The sequence below is a fragment of the Oncorhynchus keta genome, chromosome 37, assembly GCF_023373465.1.
Source record: "Oncorhynchus keta strain PuntledgeMale-10-30-2019 chromosome 37, Oket_V2, whole genome shotgun sequence".
Taxonomy (NCBI): domain Eukaryota; kingdom Metazoa; phylum Chordata; class Actinopteri; order Salmoniformes; family Salmonidae; genus Oncorhynchus; species Oncorhynchus keta.
The window spans coordinates 8,488,434-8,510,536 of record NC_068457.1 but is presented as its reverse complement, the minus strand read 5'-3'; the positions used below and the strand labels follow the sequence as shown (position 1 = coordinate 8,510,536).

Sequence of the window (22,103 nt, the reverse complement as noted above, 5' to 3'; positions counted from 1 at the left end):
ACAGGGGAGATGAGGGGGATGAATGAGCCAATTGTAAACTGGGGATTATTAGGTGACCGTGATGGTTTGAGGGCCAGTTTGGGAATTTAGCCAGGACACCGGGGTTGACACCCCTACTCTTACGATAAGTGCCATGGGATCTTTAATGACTTTCAGAGTCAGGACCCCCGTTTAACATCTCATCCGAAAGATGGCATCCTACACAGGGCAGTGTCCCCAATCACTGCCCTGGGGCATTGGGATATTTTTTTTTTTAGACCAGAGGAAAGAGTGCCTTCTACTGGCCCTCAACACCACTTCCAGCAGCATCTGGTCTCCCATCCAGGAACTGACCAGGACCAACCCTGCTTTGCTTCAGAAGCAAGCCAGCAGTGGTATGCAGGGTGGTATGCTGCTGGCATAGGTGCTTGTTTTTGTATCAAAGAGATGAGCTGTTTATGAATCCTTTTGAAGGGAAAGGTAGAGCTTGTAATTAAGCCTTTCATCACTTGATTAGGCTGTAGATTGAATCATATGATATGATCTCACTTTGTCAAGGCAGATGGAAAGGCTTGGGATAAATATACAGCAGTCAGTATTTTAACACTGGCTTGTATACCACACAACTTTCTATTAAAAGCAAATAGTTGCGTTGTTCAGCTTAGGCATGGAGGAACGCAAATAGAAACTTTTAGCTCTGGACCGGATTCCATGCCTGTAATAGCACTGTTTATACCATATACATAACCTAGTCATTCTATTTTCAGTCATTCTACCTGGTCTTTGTTTATACAACATTGCAGATACCGCTCTGTCATTTTCTGGTTGCAAAAATGTTAATTGTTAGCCCAAGCCTTAATTTCAGTTTCTGTAACAAAACAAGCAACTATAATGTAGAGCCCTCAAACTCAACTTGATTGGGAAGGCTTGACTGTGAAAATGAGCACTTTACGGTACCTACTAGTCCTGACAGTTTTACTGCCGCTGGACCTGAACGGGTACTTGTGGGTTTGGGGTTAAGAGGATCACTGTCTAATACAACATCCCAATCAGTTTAACCGCTCGGCTCTCCATAGGCTTACAGGAGTGAGCAGCAGGCTCGGTCAAGAAACCAGAGACCAAGCGGGCCTCTGAAATGTGCCTGCCCTAGGAGAGTGGCCCGAGAGGAAACCATGTTTGATTTACTGTGCGCGGCAGTGCAGTCAACTGCCTCCTTTATTCAGAGGAGGTGGAGAGAAACGAAACGCTCTGTTGGTGCGCAATGCACAGTAAGGGGTTAACAACCCCACACAACTCTTTAACTCTGTGATGGTGTGTAGGGTTGGGGGCGTGGTTAACATTTGTCCTAATGTGATTATTTACCCATAAAACATTGTGATATACGATGCTATTCTTGGCAATTTCTCGCATTGGAATAGCCTTCATTTCTCCGAACAAGAATGGACTGATGATTTTCAGAAGAAAGTTCTTTGTTTCTAGCCATTTTGAGCCTGTAATCGAAACCACAAATGCTGATGCTCCAGATACTCAACTAGTCTAAAGAAGGCCAGTGTTATTGCTTCTTTAATCAGAACAACAGTTTTCAGCTGTGCTAACATAATTGCAAAAGGGTTTTCTAATGATCAATTAGCCTTTTAAAATGATAAAGTTGGCTTGGCTAACACAACGTGCCATTAGAACACAGGAGTCACGGTTGCTGATAATGGGCGTATGTAGATATTCCATAAAAAATCTGCCGTTTTCAGCTACAATAGTAATTTACATCATGTAACAATGTATACACAGTATTTATGATCAATTTGATGTTATTTTAATGGACAAAGAATGTGCTTTTCTTTCAAAACAAGGACATTTCTAAGTGACTCCAAACTTTTGAAGTGTGTGTGTGTGTGTGTGTGTGTGTGTGTGTGTGTGTGTGTGTGTGTGTGTGTGTGTGTGTGTGTGTGTCCCAGACTGTGGTGCTGTGTTGAACCAGGCTTGGGCAAGAGGCCAGTGGCAGGATGGCCCTGCCTGGCTAGTGGGGTGACCGTCACAGATTGGTCACGGTGCTGCGCCCGCCCGCGTCACGTGTGTGTGTGGTGCCAACCGCTTGAGAGCAGAGACTGCAGGGAAATGGTAGCTCAGCCGATGAAGGGGAGGGCAGGTGGGAACTGGAGCTTATTCAGTTTGGTACAATGATAAGCCTATCATTTTGCAGGTAGAAATGCAGGCCTAATGACTAGAGCTGACGCATAGGCCTGTGCCTTATTCTACATGACAGATACTCATGTCTGGTCTACACCAGTGCATTTATATCTGAATGATCAGTAACTGCACTCTTCTTCTGAGGAAGTGGTGATCTCTGTCTCTCACTTGCTCTCTCACCACCACTGTCATGTTAAGCTCAACGTGGGTGTCGGGAACAACCTGTTTTGATTGTCTCACTGATCACGCTCAGTATTAAGTTACCCATCCCGTGCCATAGTGTTGCCGTTTTGTCTACAAAGGACACAATGCAGTTGCCTGGTTAAACCAGACCGAAGTTAAATACGCAGTGTTTTTTTTGGTCGCATAGTCGTTTGCTACAACACCCTGCTGAAACAAGAAGCAACAAAGTTTCATCACTTTGTCAAAAGTTAATGTTACCACTGAAACGGACTCAACCGTCTTCAGTCAGCTGTTCGTTCCACAACACAAAAATCTAAGCTGGATAGTTTACCTCCTCTCGTCTCTCCTTATATTGTCAGTTAAATGTAAACCAGGCTTTCTTTTACTTTGCTGCTTTGGGTAAAGTTTGTCGACTTGAATATGGTGTGTTTGTGTGTGTATGTGTGTGTATATATATATAAATAAATACGGTTTGGACTGTTATGTCTTCATCCATAATCGTCAATTACACTGTCACATCCCTAGGCCTACGTGATAACATCTTTTGTCCAAAGAATAAACCGACTAATTTGATATAGACTAGATTAATCGGTTCCACAGATAAATCGGCGATATTATGTACATAGAATACACAAATATGTCTGCTCATTTGCGGTCATACATTATTCATTTTTTTATTCAATGAGTTACCTGAAGAGGACTGCTCAATGAACCTCATTCAGACCTAGGTCACAACGTGAGAGATGGTAGGCATTGGTGGTTTGACAGTGCGTTGCTTGCCACAGCCAACATATTTGAATAAGTAAATAATCAAAAGTACACTTCTCCAAGCAAGCAGCCCTGTCCTCATCACATTCTTAACGTTATCTGGCCAGTGTAACGGCGTTCTTCGTTTGTCGAAAGAGAGTCGGACCGAAATGCAGCGTGGTTGTTACTCATGATCTTTAATGAAGGAAAACGGAACGATACATGAAATAACTCATAAATACAAAAACAACAAACGGAACGTGAAACCTATTACAGCCTATCTGGTTGAGACAGGAACAATCACCCACGAAATACAAAGCGAAACTCAGGCTACCTAAATACGGTTCCCAATCAGAGACAACGAGAATCACCTGACTCTGATTGAGAACCGCCTCAGGCAGCCAAGCCCATACAACACCCCTACACAGCCACAATCCCAATAACACAAAACCCCAATACGAAATACCACAATAAACCCATGTCACACCCTGGCCTGAACAAAATAATAAAGAAAACACAAAATACTAAGACCAAGGCGTGACAGCCAGCAAGGTAATTAGCTAGCTAACAGAGTTTTTTTTGTATCAAGGACAAGTGTTCACTTTGGCGCCAGTCCAGTGTTAGCACATGTGCTAACACTGGACTGGCGCCAAGGTGAACACTTGTCCTTGATACAAAGATAACGCTGTTACTGTCTGGGCCTATTATGTTAGCTAGTGGGCTTATTTAGTTAGTTTTCCGCAAACAGCAAGGCAGTTAGATATGTCCCGTCATTCAGGCCATGTGCTTGTATTCATGATGAGATAAGTAGCTAACGTTAGCTAGCTAAATTGGAACTTTGTGACTAAAACCTGTGCGGTTAGCATTTTCCTGCATAAATGTTTTAGTCATTAGCACATTCCAGTTGCAGTTGAAATGTATAGCCAACACATTTTGTATTGAGAAACAGTGTCATGTACATGTGGTTTCTGTAAGAAAATATTGTTGTAAGGAACAGCTAGCTTGTGGTCAGTGGATATCCTGTAAAACAGTGGTTCCCAACCTATTTCGGTTATTGTACCACCAATTGCATTTTACTCTGAAGTACCCCCTCGTGCATTTTACAAGTCGGACTATGGTCTCATGAGGCTTCTCAAGTACCCCATGTGGATAGGCCAAGTACCCCTGGTTGGGAACCACTGCTGTAAACCACAGATGAAATGTACATTTTTATATTCAGTTGAGAAATCATAATTTAGAATATCTTTTAATCTTTTGGAGCACAATTTGTGTAGAAAAAGGTCTGTTTGTCATTCCATTTCTAAAAAACAATATATTGGCAGATTTATCGATAATCGGTGACTTTTGCCACCCTAAAATCGGTATCGGACCCCAAAATCCCATATCGGTAGATCTCTAGCAGAATTGCATTCTTGTGTAAAGAAATCTTCATAATGACAACGCAAAATACATTGTGTTAAAAGCCAGTCAGAGGTGTTTTTGGGCAGAGTGTTGGCCTATTATGCTGTGTGCCGTTCACACCAGTAAGGTATGGGCGTTTGTCTGGGCTAGAGGTGGGAATTAATAATTGAATGGAGGCCCTGCCGAGTGTGAAGAAGTAGCCTGTTAAGATGCGCAGTCACACTCGTCTCCATGACAGCATGGCCATCGTCAGTTTCACGTCTCCATTACCTTAGACTGCTGCCTGGACGCTTCAAGGGCTGTGTAGAGGGACATACCGGTCCCAACTTGAGGCTATAGTCCTACAGTTTTAAAGTGTTAGGGAATGTCATTCCTATGCCTTAGTTTTGGCTCAATCAACACCTGTACATGTTGGATTGGACATTTTTTTCAAGTCACCTGATTCTGACTTAGTTTTAGGTGGGAAATGCAGCCTAGGATGATATATATATATATTTTTTTTTCTCATTCTGATCCATTATTGATGTAAATATTCACATATTTCAATGCTTTTGGTCAGCTTCTGCAACATGTGAGGTGAAAAGTCTTTTAAATAACATTATTCCATTTCAGTAAGAGGCTGTCTCTTTCAGCTATTTTGAGCTCCCATTTCAAATCCTAAGGAAATGGACAAAGCTTTAGCAGCCTGCAATGCATGGCCATCTGTCTCAGTCTTCGGGAGGCACGGTGAGGGGCAAGGGTGTCAATATATTTATCAGTGGGAAGTAGCCTATGTTGTTGATGATTTATAATGGCCTTTTGGGTATTGTGATGTTAAAAGTATGTTTGATTTATTATGTTCCTTCAGACCTTTGTGTTGTATGATGATTGGGAGCACACAGACTACTAGCCTAGCTCTTTCTGATCAAACTAGGGTATTGACATAGCCCATAGGCTTGTTTATACGCCTACCTATGTGAGCACACAGTATTTTGTGATCTGACAACTGTATAAGCCTAAAAATAATCACAGCTTTTAGCAGCAGTTGGGATTCTCAGCTCTTCTAGAGATCAATTGAGTGTGTGTGGGTTCCAGCCATTTAAAACGACAATTCAGTCATTTGTATGTCACCCACTCCAAAGGTGGTGGTTGTATTGCATATTGTGAAACCGAAGCTGGCTGTCAGCACACAGGGTTTCATAGGCGCTGTTGGGTGCCAGAAGGCACCCTGCCAGCCAAATAAAGTTCCTGAGTTAGAAACCTGAGAAATTAGTCTGTATTCTGTAACGCCTCCCTTCTATAGAACAGGGAGGCGTTGTGACAGTCAGCGAGCACATTGGGGGTTTCTGTTAAAGTTTCAGGGTCTTGTGCATTTAGGGCACAAGCACATCATAAAAAAGTGTTTTGCAACAGCACACACAAATGTGCATTTCTTATTGGACAAGTTCAGAAAGTAGCGACCTCCCCGTTTCACTCCGATTTGGGTCATCATGCCTATTGGAACAAGAACCCGATCTATGTTGACACAGGGTCATGTCTGTAGTGACCCCCAACCCGTCTCCTTTTCTCTCCTTATCGGCGGAGAATGGCAACTCATAACTCAGTCTCATAGAACCCAGACCTCTGAGAGACAGTTGATGTTATCAATGCAGCAGATTGCAGAAGCGCTGTGCAGAGATTTAGTTTTTCAAGCCCGAATGCTTCATTTCTTTTGCACTGTATCACGTTCGAGATGATAAAAGTCCAGCATTAGGTGTTAGCAGAAGAAGAAGATTGACATGACTACATTTTGAATTGAATTGAATCATTTGACTTTTTCCTTATCCCATCCTTCATGACTTGTGAAATGGTCTTGATAGTCTCAAAACTGGTGACAATGGCAACACAGACGTAGAAGTTTTCAATAGAAAAAGCCCATATATTTGTCAGGGCTGGTACGCCTAAATATCCAAGGAACATTGGCACGTAACGGTGTTGAGATTCTGTCAGAAGTATTGCGCTGCCTGTGAAATTTCGCTGCTGGAGGAAAGACTGCTCATGTATTGCAGCGCTGACCCATTTCCCAGGGATCATTTGGAAGGGGAAAGAGAGCCTTTTATGATCCTGCCTTTGAGTTGCATGCAAAGGTGCCGTCAGTCAGTTATCCACTGCCATATCCCTGGGCCTGTATTCATAAAGCATCTCAGAAGTGCTGATTTTAGTATTAGTTTTGGCTTTTTTAATCACAATTAGTAAGAGGGGGGACCTGATCCTAGATCAGCGCTCCTACTCTGAGATGTGTTGTGAATACCGGCCCAAAGGTTTTCATTTTCCTTTTTATAATATGTCTCGAGACATTTTATATCTTCAAGTGGGCCTGCTAACAGAGAAAGCCCTTTGGCTATTCAGAAAATGATTTATTTAACTGCTTCTGAAATGCTCGAGGCCTGTTACTATCTAATCCTCATCAAAGTGTTACAATCTGATGCTTGATAATTGACAAAGCTTTGTGGCAACTGATCCGAATAAATACAGCAATGCAAGGTTTTCCTCATTCTAGAATATCATGGAGCTTATTGGGCCTCTAAATAACAAGTTGAAGCTGTTTCACACATTAATGAAGCCCAAACTTATCGACGTGAGTGTGTTTGTCCCAACATTGAGGTTCAGAAACACATCATATCTGTAGCTAGATTGATCTGTTGTTTTTGGAAAATGGTGTGTCTGTCTCAGCTGGCAGCATCACAGGGTGCAAGCAGTCATTACCGTGAGGTAATGTATCTCTGTGGCTACTCTGTGTTCACTTCCTATAGCTAGCAGGGGGGCTTCCTAGCTCAGGTCCTTGGGGATCACAGCCCTGCTGGTTTTTGGTTAAACGGTAAAGACTTATTTCAGGAACGTCACGTTCGGTAGGGCATAATGTTCTGATACAGAGGGAGGAATCATGCCAGCTCATGATATTTGTATATCTGCAATGTTTAGCTTGTTACACCCTGTTTATCAGAGTGCATGTTTTGTGCTCTCTAGCAAATCAGTAACATCAATAGATCAAGTGCCCCAGAGAATTCAATCCAAATCATTGCCCTTGTTCTGAAATCCACACTAGCATATCACTTAGAATACAACGCTTTATTCTAAGTGGTAGGCAGCCAATGCTGCTCGTATGGACATTGGACAAAATACTTTGTGAGTCGGGCCACCCTACAGCCTGCCCTGGATCTTCCCGGTGTCCTCTCCGTTGCCACCTGTTCTGTCATCCCGAGCCACACCGCACGGGCTCCGTTAGCGTCTGCCGACCCCAGACCACCGGCCAACCTGATGGGATTAGAGCTCTGATGAAAGGAGACAGTAGGGGAGCACCGTGTGCCTCCTATGAGTAATTATATTTTATTTCAGCGCCTGGCCTTTCAACAGAGCCAAAGTTACCTGGGAGCTGCTGTCTCCCTCTATCTAGCTGCTTCTGCTGCAGTAAATGGCTAGCCTTGTAAGCCAAGGGTTTGGGAGGAGGGCCACACAACACTAATGGCTAGCCATTGTCTCAAATATATTTTGCTCAGTGAGGCCACAGATGTAGGCCTATAGTTTCAGGCAGCAGTGCCATTAGAATTTTTGGGGGGATGTTCCCCAATGCTGGAAGGGGGGGCCCTGAGTGAAAACGTTTGGGAACTCCTCATCTAGCTAATGATTACCCTATTGGGGTAACCAATGCAGATGAGAAACATCATACTTCAGGCATGTAGCCACAATACTGCGTCAGGCTACAGGGGATAATGCTTATTGCTAAAATAGCACACCTGCCTGATAATATGGACGATGTACAGGCCCTGAAGCTATTGCTTTCCATCTATGTTATTGGGCTAATTTCTGGAGGGGAATATTACATTTGAAACGTTTTAATATGTTAAGGTTCTACACTACTGGTCAATTTTTAGAACACCTACTCATTCAAGGGTTTTTCTTTATTTTTACTGTTTTTTACATTGTAGAATAATAGTGAAGACATTATGACTATGAAATAAGACATATGGTAGTAATCTAATTATATTTTATATTTGAGATTCTTCAAATAGCCACCCTTTGCCTTGATGACTGCTGCACACTCTTGGCATTATCTCAACCACCTTCACCTGGAATGCATTTTCAACAGTCTTGAAGGAGTTCCCCACATATGCTGAGCACTTGTTGGCTGCTTTTCCACTTGTTGGCCGGTCCGACTTATCCCAAACCATCTCAATTTGGTTGAGGTCGGGGGGATTGTGGAGGCCTCTCTTTTTGATTGGAGGCATTATACCATTCTCCTTGTATGACTGGTGGAGAAGAGTCAGGTGTGTTTTTTTCTCTACTGATGCTGAAAGACAAATTTCAGATACAAATAGCTAGCTAGCTAAACAATGAACCATAATCCCAATCCGAGTACTAGAAATACAAACTTATTGATTTGATTTGATTTATTGTCATAGCTTGCTAAAGTTAACCACATAGGCTCAATGTTAGCTAGCTAACATTAGGCTATAACTAGCAAAACAAATGGCTTTCTGAGATAATATTAATACACAGATCATACACGTAATGTTAGCTAGCGAGCCAGCCACCAAATGTCAAGTAGCTAGCTAACAGTAAGCTTTAACTTGCAATGAAAACAACTTTCTGACTAAATTAGAAACGTATAATGTCTGACTCAACTTTAGTTAGACTCTTACATGGATGAACGCTTTAAGGCAGACTGCAACCCCTTTCATTAAATATGACGACCTGTGTTGTTTTGTTTGTACAGCCTGCTTGGCCTATTGTGTCAGGTCACTCTGGTTCACACTGACCGTGTGCAATGCCATAAGAATCATCAGATCTTTCTCCCTCTCTTTCACGGATGCCATGGTTGCCCTTAGTTTGAAGATGTGATCCGCAGACAGGTGTTTTATACAACCGCCTTCTGTGTTCTCTTTTCGACTCCCTCTGCATTTGTAACCAAACACCAGAATTGTATTAATCTCCTTATCATACTCTACTTCTACCTGACATTCCACTGATTTCAATATTTAACAACTTTGTTTGTATTTCCAGATGGCATACAAGTTTGTTGTTAAGACAAATGAAAGCTCAAATGTTTGAGAAGGCATTTCTGCCAAAAAAACACATTTTGATAAAAAAAAATACAAATAAATGTTAAAATGCCTCTCCTGTAAAGTCGTGACCTGCAACATAACCTAGTTAGCTGAAACGAGTCACATATACTTTAATTTATCTTACCTTACTTCAAAGTAGCCTCGCCACAATCAGACCATATCTGTGCAAAATAAATGTTTATCAACTTTCTTTCATTGTCCAGCAGCCAAATGCACAATCATGGTCATATTAGCAACCCATGCTAGTTATTGCGAAGTAGATCTCCCCTTTTTCTAAAGTTTCGAATGGATATTTTCATCTGTCACATGAAACCGCACAAATGCGAGCGGCGCCCTTTTGCCAAGTGTTTTCCCGCTAATTGCATAATGGTGTGAATATTCACGCGTAACCTACTGCCCTGTGCACGTTGCTGCACTTATAATAGTTTAGCAACATTTTACGGTAAACTTTCTGATCTGTTGTATCACTCATTACTTTTGAAGGTTTAAAAAATTAATACAATTATTTACCCTAGGCTTACTGGTTTTATGAATATCAATCTATCGTCCCACAACTGTACCAGAGTCTGTTTGGAATAGGCTATTTCTTTCTCAACCATCTGACCAATAGAATAGGTAACCTTCTACTTTGTGGGATAGTAAATTGACATAGAATAGTGATTTTGCTGTTTGTCACTCGTCTTGTCGGCTGAGGGAAAGTGCACATCAGAATTCGGTAAGAAGGACTGCACATCGTTGCATCCTCGACTTGCATGTTCTGTTAACATGAATTACCATAATCGAAATGTGATCTTTGTCATTCTGACCGCTGTGGGTGGATGCCCTAATCAGGTTACGCAGCCAATACATATGGGTCCGGTAAATGTCTCCAATGTCCAGTAAAATTAAAAGGATGCCGGTCCTAACAGAAACCCTGGCGCACAGGCTTGCGTTATGTAGACTAAACACCTATCCTCTAAGGATATTTTAATGGTAGTTCCCAGGGCCTAAGATCTACCCACCATCTGCTAAATTCGGGTAGATTTTGGCATTGGCGGGTAAGAAGTCTATTTCACCAGCCACGTTGGCGCATTTGTGAAATAGTAAAGTATGATCACATTTGTAGTAAAATAAATGCTGCATTAGCTGTTTTCAAAAGATTTGGTTCATAGCTAGTAAATTAATCGCTCAGTCAAAGAACTGCAAATCCTATATAGCCTGTTCCACCTCACATTGTAACAATGCCTGTCTGGGGGCTGTGCGCATGTGAATAGCTGAGTGAAAGATTCATTTTTGGAAGCGCTGTGCACAGTCATAAAAATTGGTCTAATTGACTTGAAACTAAAGTCTACTGAAGTGAGACTTTGTCCTTGTGTTTCTTGGCTATTTACATTGTTTTATTCACATTAGAGGTCAACCGATTAATCGGAATGGCCGATTTAATTAGGGCCTATTTCAAGTTTTCATAACAATCTGTTATCAGCATTTTTGAACAACGATTGGTTGATATTTATTTTTATTTTTAACCTTTTATTTAACTAGGTAAGTCAGTTAAGAACACATTCTTATTTTCAATGACGGCCTAGAAACGGTGGGTTAACTGCCTTGTTCAGGGACAGAACGACAGATTTTTACCTTGTCAGCTCGGGGATTCGATCAACCTTCTGGTTAGAGTCCAACACTCTAACCACTTGCCTTAGATGCACTCCACGAGGAGCCTGCGTGGCAGGCTGACTACTTGTTACGCGAGTGCAGCAAGAAACCAAGGTAAGTTGCTAGCTAGCATTAAATTTATCTTAGAAAAAACAATTAATCTTAACATAATCACTAGTTAACTACACATGGTTGATTTAGCATGTCCTGCATTGCATATAATCGGTGCGGTGCCTGTTCATTTCTCATCGAATCACAGCCTACTTCGCCAAACGGGTGATGATTTAACAAGTGCTTTCGTGAAAAAAGCACTGTCGTTGCACCAATGTACCTAACCATAAACATCAATGCCTTTCTTTAAAATCAATACACAAGTATATATTTTTAAACCTGCATATTTAGTTAATATAATTTCTTTTAACTAGAGAAATTGTGGCACTTCTCTTGCGTTCCGTGCAAGGAGTCAGGGTATATGCAATGCAGCTGTTTGGGCCGCCTGGCTCGTTGCAAACTGTGTGAAGACCATTTATTCCTAACAAAGACCGTAATTCATTTGCCATAATTGTACATAATTATGACATAACATTGAAGGTTGTACAATGTAACAGCAGTATTTAGACTTAGGGATGCCACCCATTAGCTAAAATATGGAACAGTTCTGTATTTCACTGAAAGAATAAATGTTTTTGAAATGATAGTTTCCGGATTTGACCATATTAATGACATACGGCTCGTATTTCTGTGTTATTATGTTATAATTAAGTCTATGATTTGATATTTGATAGAGCAGTCTGACTGAGCGGTGGTAGGAAGCAGCGGGCTCATAAGCATTCATTCAAACAGCATTTTCGCTGTGCTTCAAGCATTGAGCTGTTTATGGCTTCAAGCTTATCGACTCTCGAGATTAGGCTGGTGAAAGGGTTCACCAAACTAATATTTGAAAATAAATATGATTTTACTGCAAAATGCACACACTTTAAGAATACTACTGGAGTGAATACAAAGTGTTATGTTTGGGGCAAATCCAATACAACACATTACAGAGTACCACTCTTCATAGTGGTGGCTGCATGATGTTATGGGTATGCTTGTAATCGTTAAGGACTGGGGAGTTTTTCAGGATAAAAAAGAAACGGAATGGATCTAAGCACAGGCAAAATCCAAGAGGGAAACCTGGTTCCGTCTGCTTTCCACCAGACATTAACTCACTTTTCAGCAGGACAATAAACTAAAACACATGGCCAAATCTACTCTGGAGTTGCTTACCAAGAAGATAGTGAATGTTGCTAAGTTACAGTTTTGACTTAAATCTGCCTGGAAATGTATGGCTACTGTTGGTTACTGTTGGCAGAAAAAAACGCAGCAGCCCCACCCCCAAACTACTTCCAGCTGCTATGAATAGGCCAAAGTCATTAATCATCGAATGAGTTTGTAGCAAAAAATTTCCTGACAGTAGATTTCCTGACAGTAGTTTTTTAAAGGATCAGACCCACATTAGATCTGGTAAAAGATAATACAAAGAAAAAAAACATGCGTTTTTTTTGGGGAGGGTTTTGTTCCATCATTTTTTAAATGCAAGAGCGAGGCCACAATGTATTATTTCCAGTATAGGCTCAATTTAGATTTTGGCCAATAAATGGCAGCAGTGTATGTGCAAAGTTTTAGACTGATCCAATGAACCATTGTATTTCTGTTCGAAATGTTGTATCAAGTCTGCCCAAATGTGCCTAATTGGTTTATTAATACAGTAATACAACTGTGCACTTGCCTCAAACAATAGCATGGTATTTTTCACTGTAAAAGCTACTGTAAATTGTTATTGTTACTTACAACATCATGCTAATCACATTAGCACATGTTAGCTCAACCATCCCACGGGAGGGACACTGATCTTGTAAAGGTTAAAATAAGTCCCCCTGAGTTTGTTTCTGACCCAAGATGGTAGGCTTGGCCTAAGAAGTCTTTTAAATAGAAGCTAAATATAATCGTTTTTTTCCCCCCTCCCCAGTCGCTCACAAAGAAGTAGTTGGATTGGCCTCGGTTTCCTCCCCGAAGCAAGTTTGGTTTACCATGGTAATGTGTTATGTTAGCCCCCTGACCTTGGCCTAGCTGTGACGACAGTAGGTCAATGCTACTCCCACAATAATGACCAGCAAAATATACATATATACACACACATTTTTTTGGTAATGCATAAACATTACCTTTTGAGCTAGTGTGGTGGGAAAAGAAACAATAGTCCGTGCATACTGCATAATGCCCTTCATATCCAATTACTAGCAACCTTGGTTTGAGGATATGGTGTGTATCCCCTAGGAGTTTGTGCAGAAACCTGAGGAGCCTGACTGAACAGACCATGGATGTAACTAGCTTCCTTCGCTGGCCTGAGGAGGAGGATGATGATGATGAAACAACAGTGTGAAGGACACCTAGGCTTAAGGCTGCCTGTCTACGTCCTAAATTAAGGCCTATTTCCCCCCCATGTAGTGCACTACTTCTGACTAGCCCTGTGAATACATATGCTGCAATAGTGGAGTGATATGGACAAAAATCCATATCACGATAAATTGGCTGAATTATCATGATACGGATATGTTGAACGATAAATGTATAACTTTAATGTGGATCAGTTACTTCTTTACATTACCCGTACAAATGCTACTACTACTTTGCATGTTGTAGCCGTCAATTGTCCCATTTTATAAAGTGCCCTTTATTTAATTTCAAACTTTCCGTTTCTCTAGTGTAGATTACATGTCGTAACTCTCCATATTAGCGGCCTTATTTCACATGTTCCATTTCTCTAGTGTAGGCCTGCTTATCATCGCTCTCGTCTCTCCCCTTCCATTTCTCTCTCCCTCAACACATTGCTTTCACTAAGAGGCTTATGAAGGTCTTATGGTTAGCGAGAGTTTTCGGGTGCCTTACGAAATAGCCTCACCTCTTGGCTGAAGATGATGGGCAAGAAGGATTGCCATTTCACGCGAGAGCGACACGTCCTGTTTTTCTCCATCCTTGAGTGGGCAGGTATACTGTGTTTTTTTCCCCCCCTAAACTGTATCACTGAAATATTTACAAGTCCCAACTCCTCGTACCTCTACTAAAGTTGACTTGCGGTATGGTTTTGTGTCATGGAAAGTTTTCTTTTTTTTTTTGTCCGGTAGTCCTAAGGGTAACCTGCCCACTCATTCAGTTTAGTATTCTTGTGAAAATCATTACACAGTAGACCTTACAGGTTTGAACATAGACAGAGACAACATAAAATACAATTTAGCTTTCTTTAGGATGTTTAACAGAAATTGAAGTAGGCTTAACTCTGAAGAGAGACTGGGTTGGGTTATATTTCCCTGTGGAGACAATGTGATTATTCACCATTTTCACTTCATGCTGACTGCATCTTTTTTTTTGCATGAGAATCTTCTTAGCAGCAGGGATTTGTCAGCTTTGATACATTTTTGTTTGTCTCTCTCCGTTTAGTTCTTGGCACACGTTTCAGGGCGCAGTTCTAGCTCCTGCTGTTTAATCGAAACAAACCTGAATCAAAGTGGTCCCATTTTATAGCATGTTGTTTGTAACGCATTGCAGCAAGGACAGAAGGTTGTCTATAGTGTGTGTTTGTGTGGTATGCACATGGTTTTTAGATGCAGATGGCAGAGACATAAGGGTTATCCATGAGTTCATCTGACTTTACATAAGTAGGAAAAGAGCTTTAGTTGCCAAAATCTCGGACTATCCCTTTAAAAGCTCATCTTGGCAAAGTGTTGCGCTGTGCAAAATGAATATAGGGGAAACATTGGATGGCTATAGCTACAGTAGCTAACACCCGCCTTGGGAATGCACATGTAAATACTCCTCCTTTTGCTTCTGGAACTGCGGTGTTTTCTGACTCTTGAGTGCCTCTTAACAGCCTTATCTCTCCTCCTCTCTTACAGAATGCAGCTTGGCCAGTCAACCCGGTGGGAGTGACTGATAAAGATGGGCCAAAGAAGTAGAGCCCACTGGTGAGGAGTGGTGAAGAGTCCAAATAGAACCATAGCGGCTAAACTACCCCGAGCGCCACCATGCCCCGCCTCCCCTTCTGAACTCTCCTGCCACTCCGACTCAGTCCCTTCCATCCCCTGTCCCACACGCACAGACACAGTCACTCTTGCCAGTCGAGCTGCGGGCCGCGCTCGCCATGGCCTCGGCCTACCTGTGGAAGCTGTCGTCCCAGAAGCTGGGCTTCTTCCTGGTGAGCTTTGGCTTCATCTGGGGCATGATGCTGCTCCACTTCACCATCCAGCAGCGGGCCACGCACGAGAGCAGCACCATGCTGCGACAGCAGATCCTGGAGCTCAGCAAGCGCTACATCAAGGCCCTGGCCGAGGAGAACCAGAGTGTCATGGACGGGCCCTACGTGGGAACCATGACGGCCTATGGTGAGTACCGAGCACTGCGCAAGCAGTGTTCTCCGTCCTTTTTGCGCTATCTTCAAAATAGAATGACTCCACTTTGCAAAGCGGTGGTTGTGAGAACTATGAATTTGCTCAATGGTACACTGGGAATGTTCCATTCATTCACTTGGAATGTTTTATTGAATGGAATTCTGATTTGACAGTTGTTGGTAGTGCTGCAATATTTGATCAACCTCCGTTAGAGAACACACTGCTATTGAATAAGGACAGGCTGAATTGATTTACTATGTCGGCTAAGTAGAAGTGCCTTTTTAAAGTCAAAATAGCCAGCCCTATACATCCTCTGACATACAGATCATACAAAATGCATAATGTAGGCTGTTTATAAGTGTTTTATATTTGAATTGTATTGTGGTTGTAATGCAACCGTAGACAACGGGGAAGACAAGAAAGAGGAAGAGAGAGAAAAATGTACATTTTGTCTACAGCCTCATTGGATAGAGGAAAGTAAAGCATTAGGGGGCTAGCCAGCCAGTAACTTGACTTGCGCAAACAGAGGTGAGTGATACGCTGATGCAGCTGCTTTCCGCCATAACCTATTAACGCCCCGCAAACAGCCGTCAATAAGTTATTCACGCCGTTAATAGACCCGTTTGGGTCAATGTGAGGCTTCCTTAGAAACATGAGATTGGAATTGATTACGCTGAACACATTCTAATGGACGGCGCAAAACCAGAAGATGCTGTAAAATGACCAGGCAACCAACCAACCGTCACTGGTCCCGGGAAAGTAGCTCTCTGAAAAGGCCACGCCTAATATGATTGGTCTTAAGACTCTCTTAGCCTGTAAAAATTCAATTTACCGGCGTTTGTCAGGCAGGAAGCCTCCCGCCTATCTCAGAAACACTGAGTAGGTCTATCAACCTCCGTTCTTCTGCCACAGTCTGCTAATCGCCAGACCTCAAAGAGTACTGACTGGCGAACACGGAGCATTTAGCTGCTCCTTGTTCCCCTTAGGGTCTGTGTTAAAACATTGATGCAGAGTGTTGAAGCATCTGCCTTGGTGAAACCCTTGGTCGTACAGATCCGGGACGCGTCTCAAATGGCATCCTATCCCCTACTTACTATGGGCCCTGTCAAAAGTAGTGCACTAAATTAGGAGTAGGATGCCATTTGTGACACAGCCGAGAAGTCTGTTGTTCTAGCAGGCCAGTGCTCTCCGACCTGTTTTTAAATGACCTGGATGAGGGTGTTGAAAGAAATCCTAAGCTTTATCCCAGACCGGTATAATGATATCAGCTCAATGTAATGGGCTAATTGCTTAATCATGTCATTAATTATCTCCAGAAAAGCATGAAATGAGTTGTTGCTGCAAACACTGTTATTCGGGAGGCAATGAGACAAAAGATCTGTGATATGGTCTCTTCAGAACAGATTCATAATATTCTGTCAATTGCCTGAACTTTAATTCAAATGAATAAACTTCATTAATGCACCAAGTGGAGTAAATGTTTATATGATGTAATAATGTCAGTATATAACAGATTTTTAAAATTTTAAATCCAGCTGTAATGAACTAAAACATTACATTGGACAAGGCAGTCTTTCCCTAGTTTGATTTTCCAGGCGGGCGCAAAAGCTCCCAAAGCAACATCCACGCCCCCTGGCATCGAAAATGCAAATGGAAAGCAGTAAAAGCCAAAACCCTGTTTTGGCAACAAAGCTAGCCGTTGAAACCAGTGGCAGATATATGCATTGGTAGAGAAAACATTCATATTGAGTCAGAAGATGTTGTTTGGGGCATTGTGTCCTGTCTTGACCTAGGTCTAAAGAACCAGTCTGGAACCAGTTTATAATGGACTGGATGAAACCAGTTTCCCTGTTTGTTTTTTTTTAGTTCCCTCTCATTTGAACATGTCTCAATCTTAATGTACTTCTTGAGACTGGAACACTGTTTACTCTCTGCCATAGAAACATAATGATACGCTCTAGGAAGCCTTTTTTATTTTCAATGCTTTTAAAAGTACTAAGGGGAAAAATTGCCTCATGCTGCAGTATTTGTACACTCTCTGCAGATCTAGGATTCATCTCGATATGACATTAACGCATTTAAGGGGAATTATGGCTTCCTCTCTGCTCTCAGTAAATTACCCATAAAATCTGAGTGCACGTTAATTAAATATTGTATCAAGACTGAATCGGTCTGGTGGTTTATGTGGTGCACTGAACATTGTTTATTAGTTTGAGTAGATTGAAATTTGGACTGAAAAGAGAGAAGCATTGAACTAAACAATTCCAGCCAACCTGTTTCCACGCTTTCCTTTTGTGAGAAGAGGTTATAAAGTTTATAAATATCTGGATTGATGAAAACCCATCTTTCATAAAGCATGTTGATGAGTAAGTTAAGAAATTAAGAATGAAAAGGAGCTTATTTTATAGGAATAGGTCATGCCTTTCATTAAGTAGCAGAAAACAAATGATTTAGTGGACATTCATACCGGTTATAGACTATGGCGTTATTGTATATATGAATGCAGCTGCCACTGTATTGAAGCTATTAGACGCAGTTTATCATAGCAAACTACACTTTATTACGGCGATAGGTTCAGTACACATCACTGTTTTCTGTATCAGAAAGTACAGTAGGTTGGTCCTCTTTGAAGTCAAGTAGATCGATGGATTTTACTCGTTTTGTTTGTAACGCCCTCCTGCATAAACTTCCACCATACCTTACTTCATTGTTAACTTAGACGTACAAGATATCAGATCAGAACCGGTCTCAGGGATGGCTAACTATCCCTTCCATCTCCACTGAGTTAGGCCAATCTGCTTGAACTTTTTTTGCACCTTACTTGTGGAATGATCTCCAAGGCTCTCTAAAAATGGAATGAATTTGTGCCTCTTGGGCAATTCAAAAGGCTGATTGAGGACTTTTTTTACTGAAGAATGTGTTTTCAATGATTTATGTTTTGCTTTTTGTGTATATCGATGTGTATACAGGGCTTATCTGGGAAAGAGACCTTGATCTCAGCATGACTTCTTGTTTAAAAGAAAGGTTAAATAAATAAGAGAGTGCGAGAGACGCCTTCTTTAATAGACTGGAATGATGGTCAAATTATGAGGAAGCTGCACTAACTGCATAACTGAACATAGCTTTGGGACACAACATCGGGAGTGTGGGTATTGGTTGGACTCCCTGAGTTGTGCATTGTTCTGGTGGGTGGCCATGGAAAAATATATATTTTTTTATTTCACCTTTATTTAACCAGGTAGGCCAGTTGAGAACAAGTTTTCATTTACAACTGTGACCTGGACAAGATAAAGCAAAGCAGTGCGACAACAACTGGGGTTACACATAAACAAACATACAGTCAATAGCACAATAGAAAAATCTATGTACAGTGTGTGCAAATGTAGAAGAGTAGGAGGTAAGGCAATAAATAGGCCATAGAGGTGAAATAATTACAATTTAGCATTAACACTGGAGTGATAGATGTGCAGATGATGATGCACAGGTAGAGATGTTGGGTGTAAGAGGGTAAGTAATAATATGGGGATGAGGTAGTTGGGTGTGCTATTTGCAGATTGGCTGTGTACAGGTACAGTGATCGGTAAGCTGCTCTGACAGCTGATGCTTAAAGTTAGAGAGGGATATATAAGACTCCAGCTTCAGTGATTTTTGCAATTTGTTCCAGTTATTGGCAGCAGAGAACTGGAAGGAAAGGCGGCCAAAGGAAGTGTTGGCTTTGGGGATGACCAGTGAAATATACTTGCTGGAGCGTGTGCTACCGGTGGGTGTTGCTATGGTGATCAGTGAGCTGAGATATGGCGGGGCTTTACCAAGCAAGGACTTATAGATGACCTGGAGCCAGTGGGTTTGGCGACGAATATGTAGCGAGGGCCAGCCAACGAGAGCATACAGGTCGCAGTGGTGGGTAGTATATGGGGCTTTGGTGACAAAACGGATGGCACTGTGATAGACTACATCCAATTTGTTGAGTAGAGTGTTGGAGGCTATTTTGTAAATGACATCGATGAAGTCAAGGATCGGTAGGATGGTCAGGCTTTGTTCAGAAATAGGAAGCCGATTCCAGATTCAATTTTGGATTGGAGATGCTTAATGTGAGTCTGGAAGGAGAGTTTACAGTCTAGCCAGACACCTAGGTATTTGTAGTTGTCCACATATTCTACGTCAGAACCGTCCAGAGTAGTGAGGGTAGTCGGACGGGAGTGTGCGGGCAGCGATTGGTTGAAAAGCATGCACTTAGTTTTACTAGCGTTTTAAAAGCAGTTGGAGGCCATGGAAGGAGTGTTGTATGGCATTGAAGCTCGTTTGGAGGTTTGTTAGCACAGTGTCCAAAGAAGGGCCAGATGTGTACAGAATGGTGTCATCTGCATAGAGGTGGATTAGAGAATCACCAGCAGCAAGAGCGACATCATTGATGTATACAGAGAAAAGAGTCGGCCCGAGAAGTGAACCCTGTGGCACCCCCATAGAGACTGCCAGAGGTCCGGACAACAGGCCCTCCGATTTGACACACTGAGAAGTAGTAGTCGAGAACCATAACCCAGTATAGCTGGCTTCAGCCCCAAAAAATATTCCTGTCAACAAAAGCATATTTATAATCTCTAGGAACTCTTACTTACCAGACATAAAGTGCAGTTCAGATATGTATTTGATAGTGAGGGACACATTTCACTTTGTGTATGGTAAGTAGAGTTCCTCGAGATTATAAAAGCATTACATCACATCATGTGGTTACTTGGCAATGGTGATATAGTATCTGTAAGGTCACTATAATTACAACATGCGTGCATTTCTTACATCTGCCATCAGCTCACATCAGTGTTGTGGGATTTGTGCATGTGGACTGTGATGTGATACTGTGTAATATCACTAATGCCACGAGCGAGCACACAGCTGCATAGAAATATGGATTAGTCTCCCCGTCTGTCAGTCCAACTCTAAGCAAATGAAAATCTCTGTGGATTTGTACACCACATATTAGAAAATGATGGGAAAGTCATTTTAGTGCATTGTCTCCAATATAATGTATTTTCTTTGGAAGTGTTGCTTTCATCCGAGTCTTTGTAATATCATTTTTTCCCCCGCTTAGTTTCAAAATACTGTACAGTATCTTTAAAACTCTCATGTTGATTTTTATGGAGCTCCCATCTATGACTTTTGAGCGGTTACATTTCCCAAGCCCCATCTCTGTTCACCAAACAAAGTGACAGGATCAGGCTGTTAAAATGACAGATTGTGTCTTTAAATAAAAATCAAATTCAGTTGTTGTTGACTTACTTTGTTAACTGAACCAAGTTTATTAAACATCTGGGCTGGTTCCCCATTTTACAACCATGCAAATTAGTCTGAATTTGAATTGTATTAACCTGGTTCTCTTAGTTTGCTTGGTCTGCTGTTGTCTGTTCTGTCTACTCACTCGCTGTGTTTAGGCTGCAATCATTCAAACGGGGAACTCGTTTTGTAGGTCGGTCTCTTGAAAGACGAAGCTTGGCTAACAATGAGGGTCACTGAAATAATGAGCACACAGGTTGGCACCTCATTCCCTTTTACGGTGCACTTCATGTGACCAGAACCCTATCGGCCCTGGTCAAAAGTAGTGCCCTGTATAGGGAATAGGGGGCCATTTTAGGACACAGTCACAGTTTAGCTCCATGCTCATCATGTACCACGCACCGGCTCAGCGTAGACATTTGCTGCGGACATGAGTGAGGACATGACTCGGCTAACACAGTTGACATCTGTAAAGCGCCGTGACTGCAATCTCCGCTTTGCTCGCTCCCAATGGGTGCCTCCTGTGGAGAACAGACGTGTCAGGCTTTCGCATGCATATTTCAACTCTCATGTTTAATTTGGAAATGTTTTTGCTTAGGGAACGAAGACCGAGTTAAGTTATAATTTTTTTAGCAGACAGGTGGTAACGATGAATGGGGAGTTGGGGACTATAAAACAGTAAAATCACAGCCTTACGTCAATCCACTTCTGTAACAGTAGCTTTTAATAAAGGTGGGTGTCTAGAAAAGGATCTGAACCAAAGATCTTGAATAATTAACTAAGGTATCACCCATACTACCACCACTGTCTTTTAATCAACGTATCTATGTAATGGTAGTATTATTTTACTTTACCACAGTTTGGCCCAAAACCCAATTCTGATTGTTCTGATGCTGTGAATTGTACTTTGCTTTTCGGACAGTAAGTTTATCTATCGCATGGATTTAGCCCACCTATGTTTTCACACCTATTACACCACTTTGCCACTTGAATGCAGGCTGTCCACACTCCGCCCTGAGGCATGCATTTCAATTTTCCAGATTTTTTAATCCGGCTTAATTCATTACAATGTTCCGTGCTTGTTGGAAAGACACTATTTCATTTGTTAACACAAACCTTGTTGTGCATTGTGCACTCATTGCAAACATGCAGAGGAATGTTTATTGGCTGCCACCTGTAAAACATTAATTAGCTACACACACAT

The 22,103-nt window shown here is 41.8% G+C and overlaps 1 protein-coding gene across 1 annotated transcript in view; it reads left to right on the top strand.

Moving 5' to 3' along the window:
- Window positions 1–22,103, top strand: part of LOC118370141 (alpha-1,6-mannosylglycoprotein 6-beta-N-acetylglucosaminyltransferase A-like) — a 110,081-nt gene that overhangs the window by 2,384 nt on the left and 85,594 nt on the right. Inside the window, exon 2 of the mRNA XM_052499059.1 lies at window positions 15,140–15,625. Within this exon, the coding sequence (XP_052355019.1) occupies window positions 15,385–15,625 (241 nt within the window). The 5' untranslated portion in view covers window positions 15,140–15,384. The remainder of the gene's footprint in view (window positions 1–15,139; window positions 15,626–22,103) is intronic.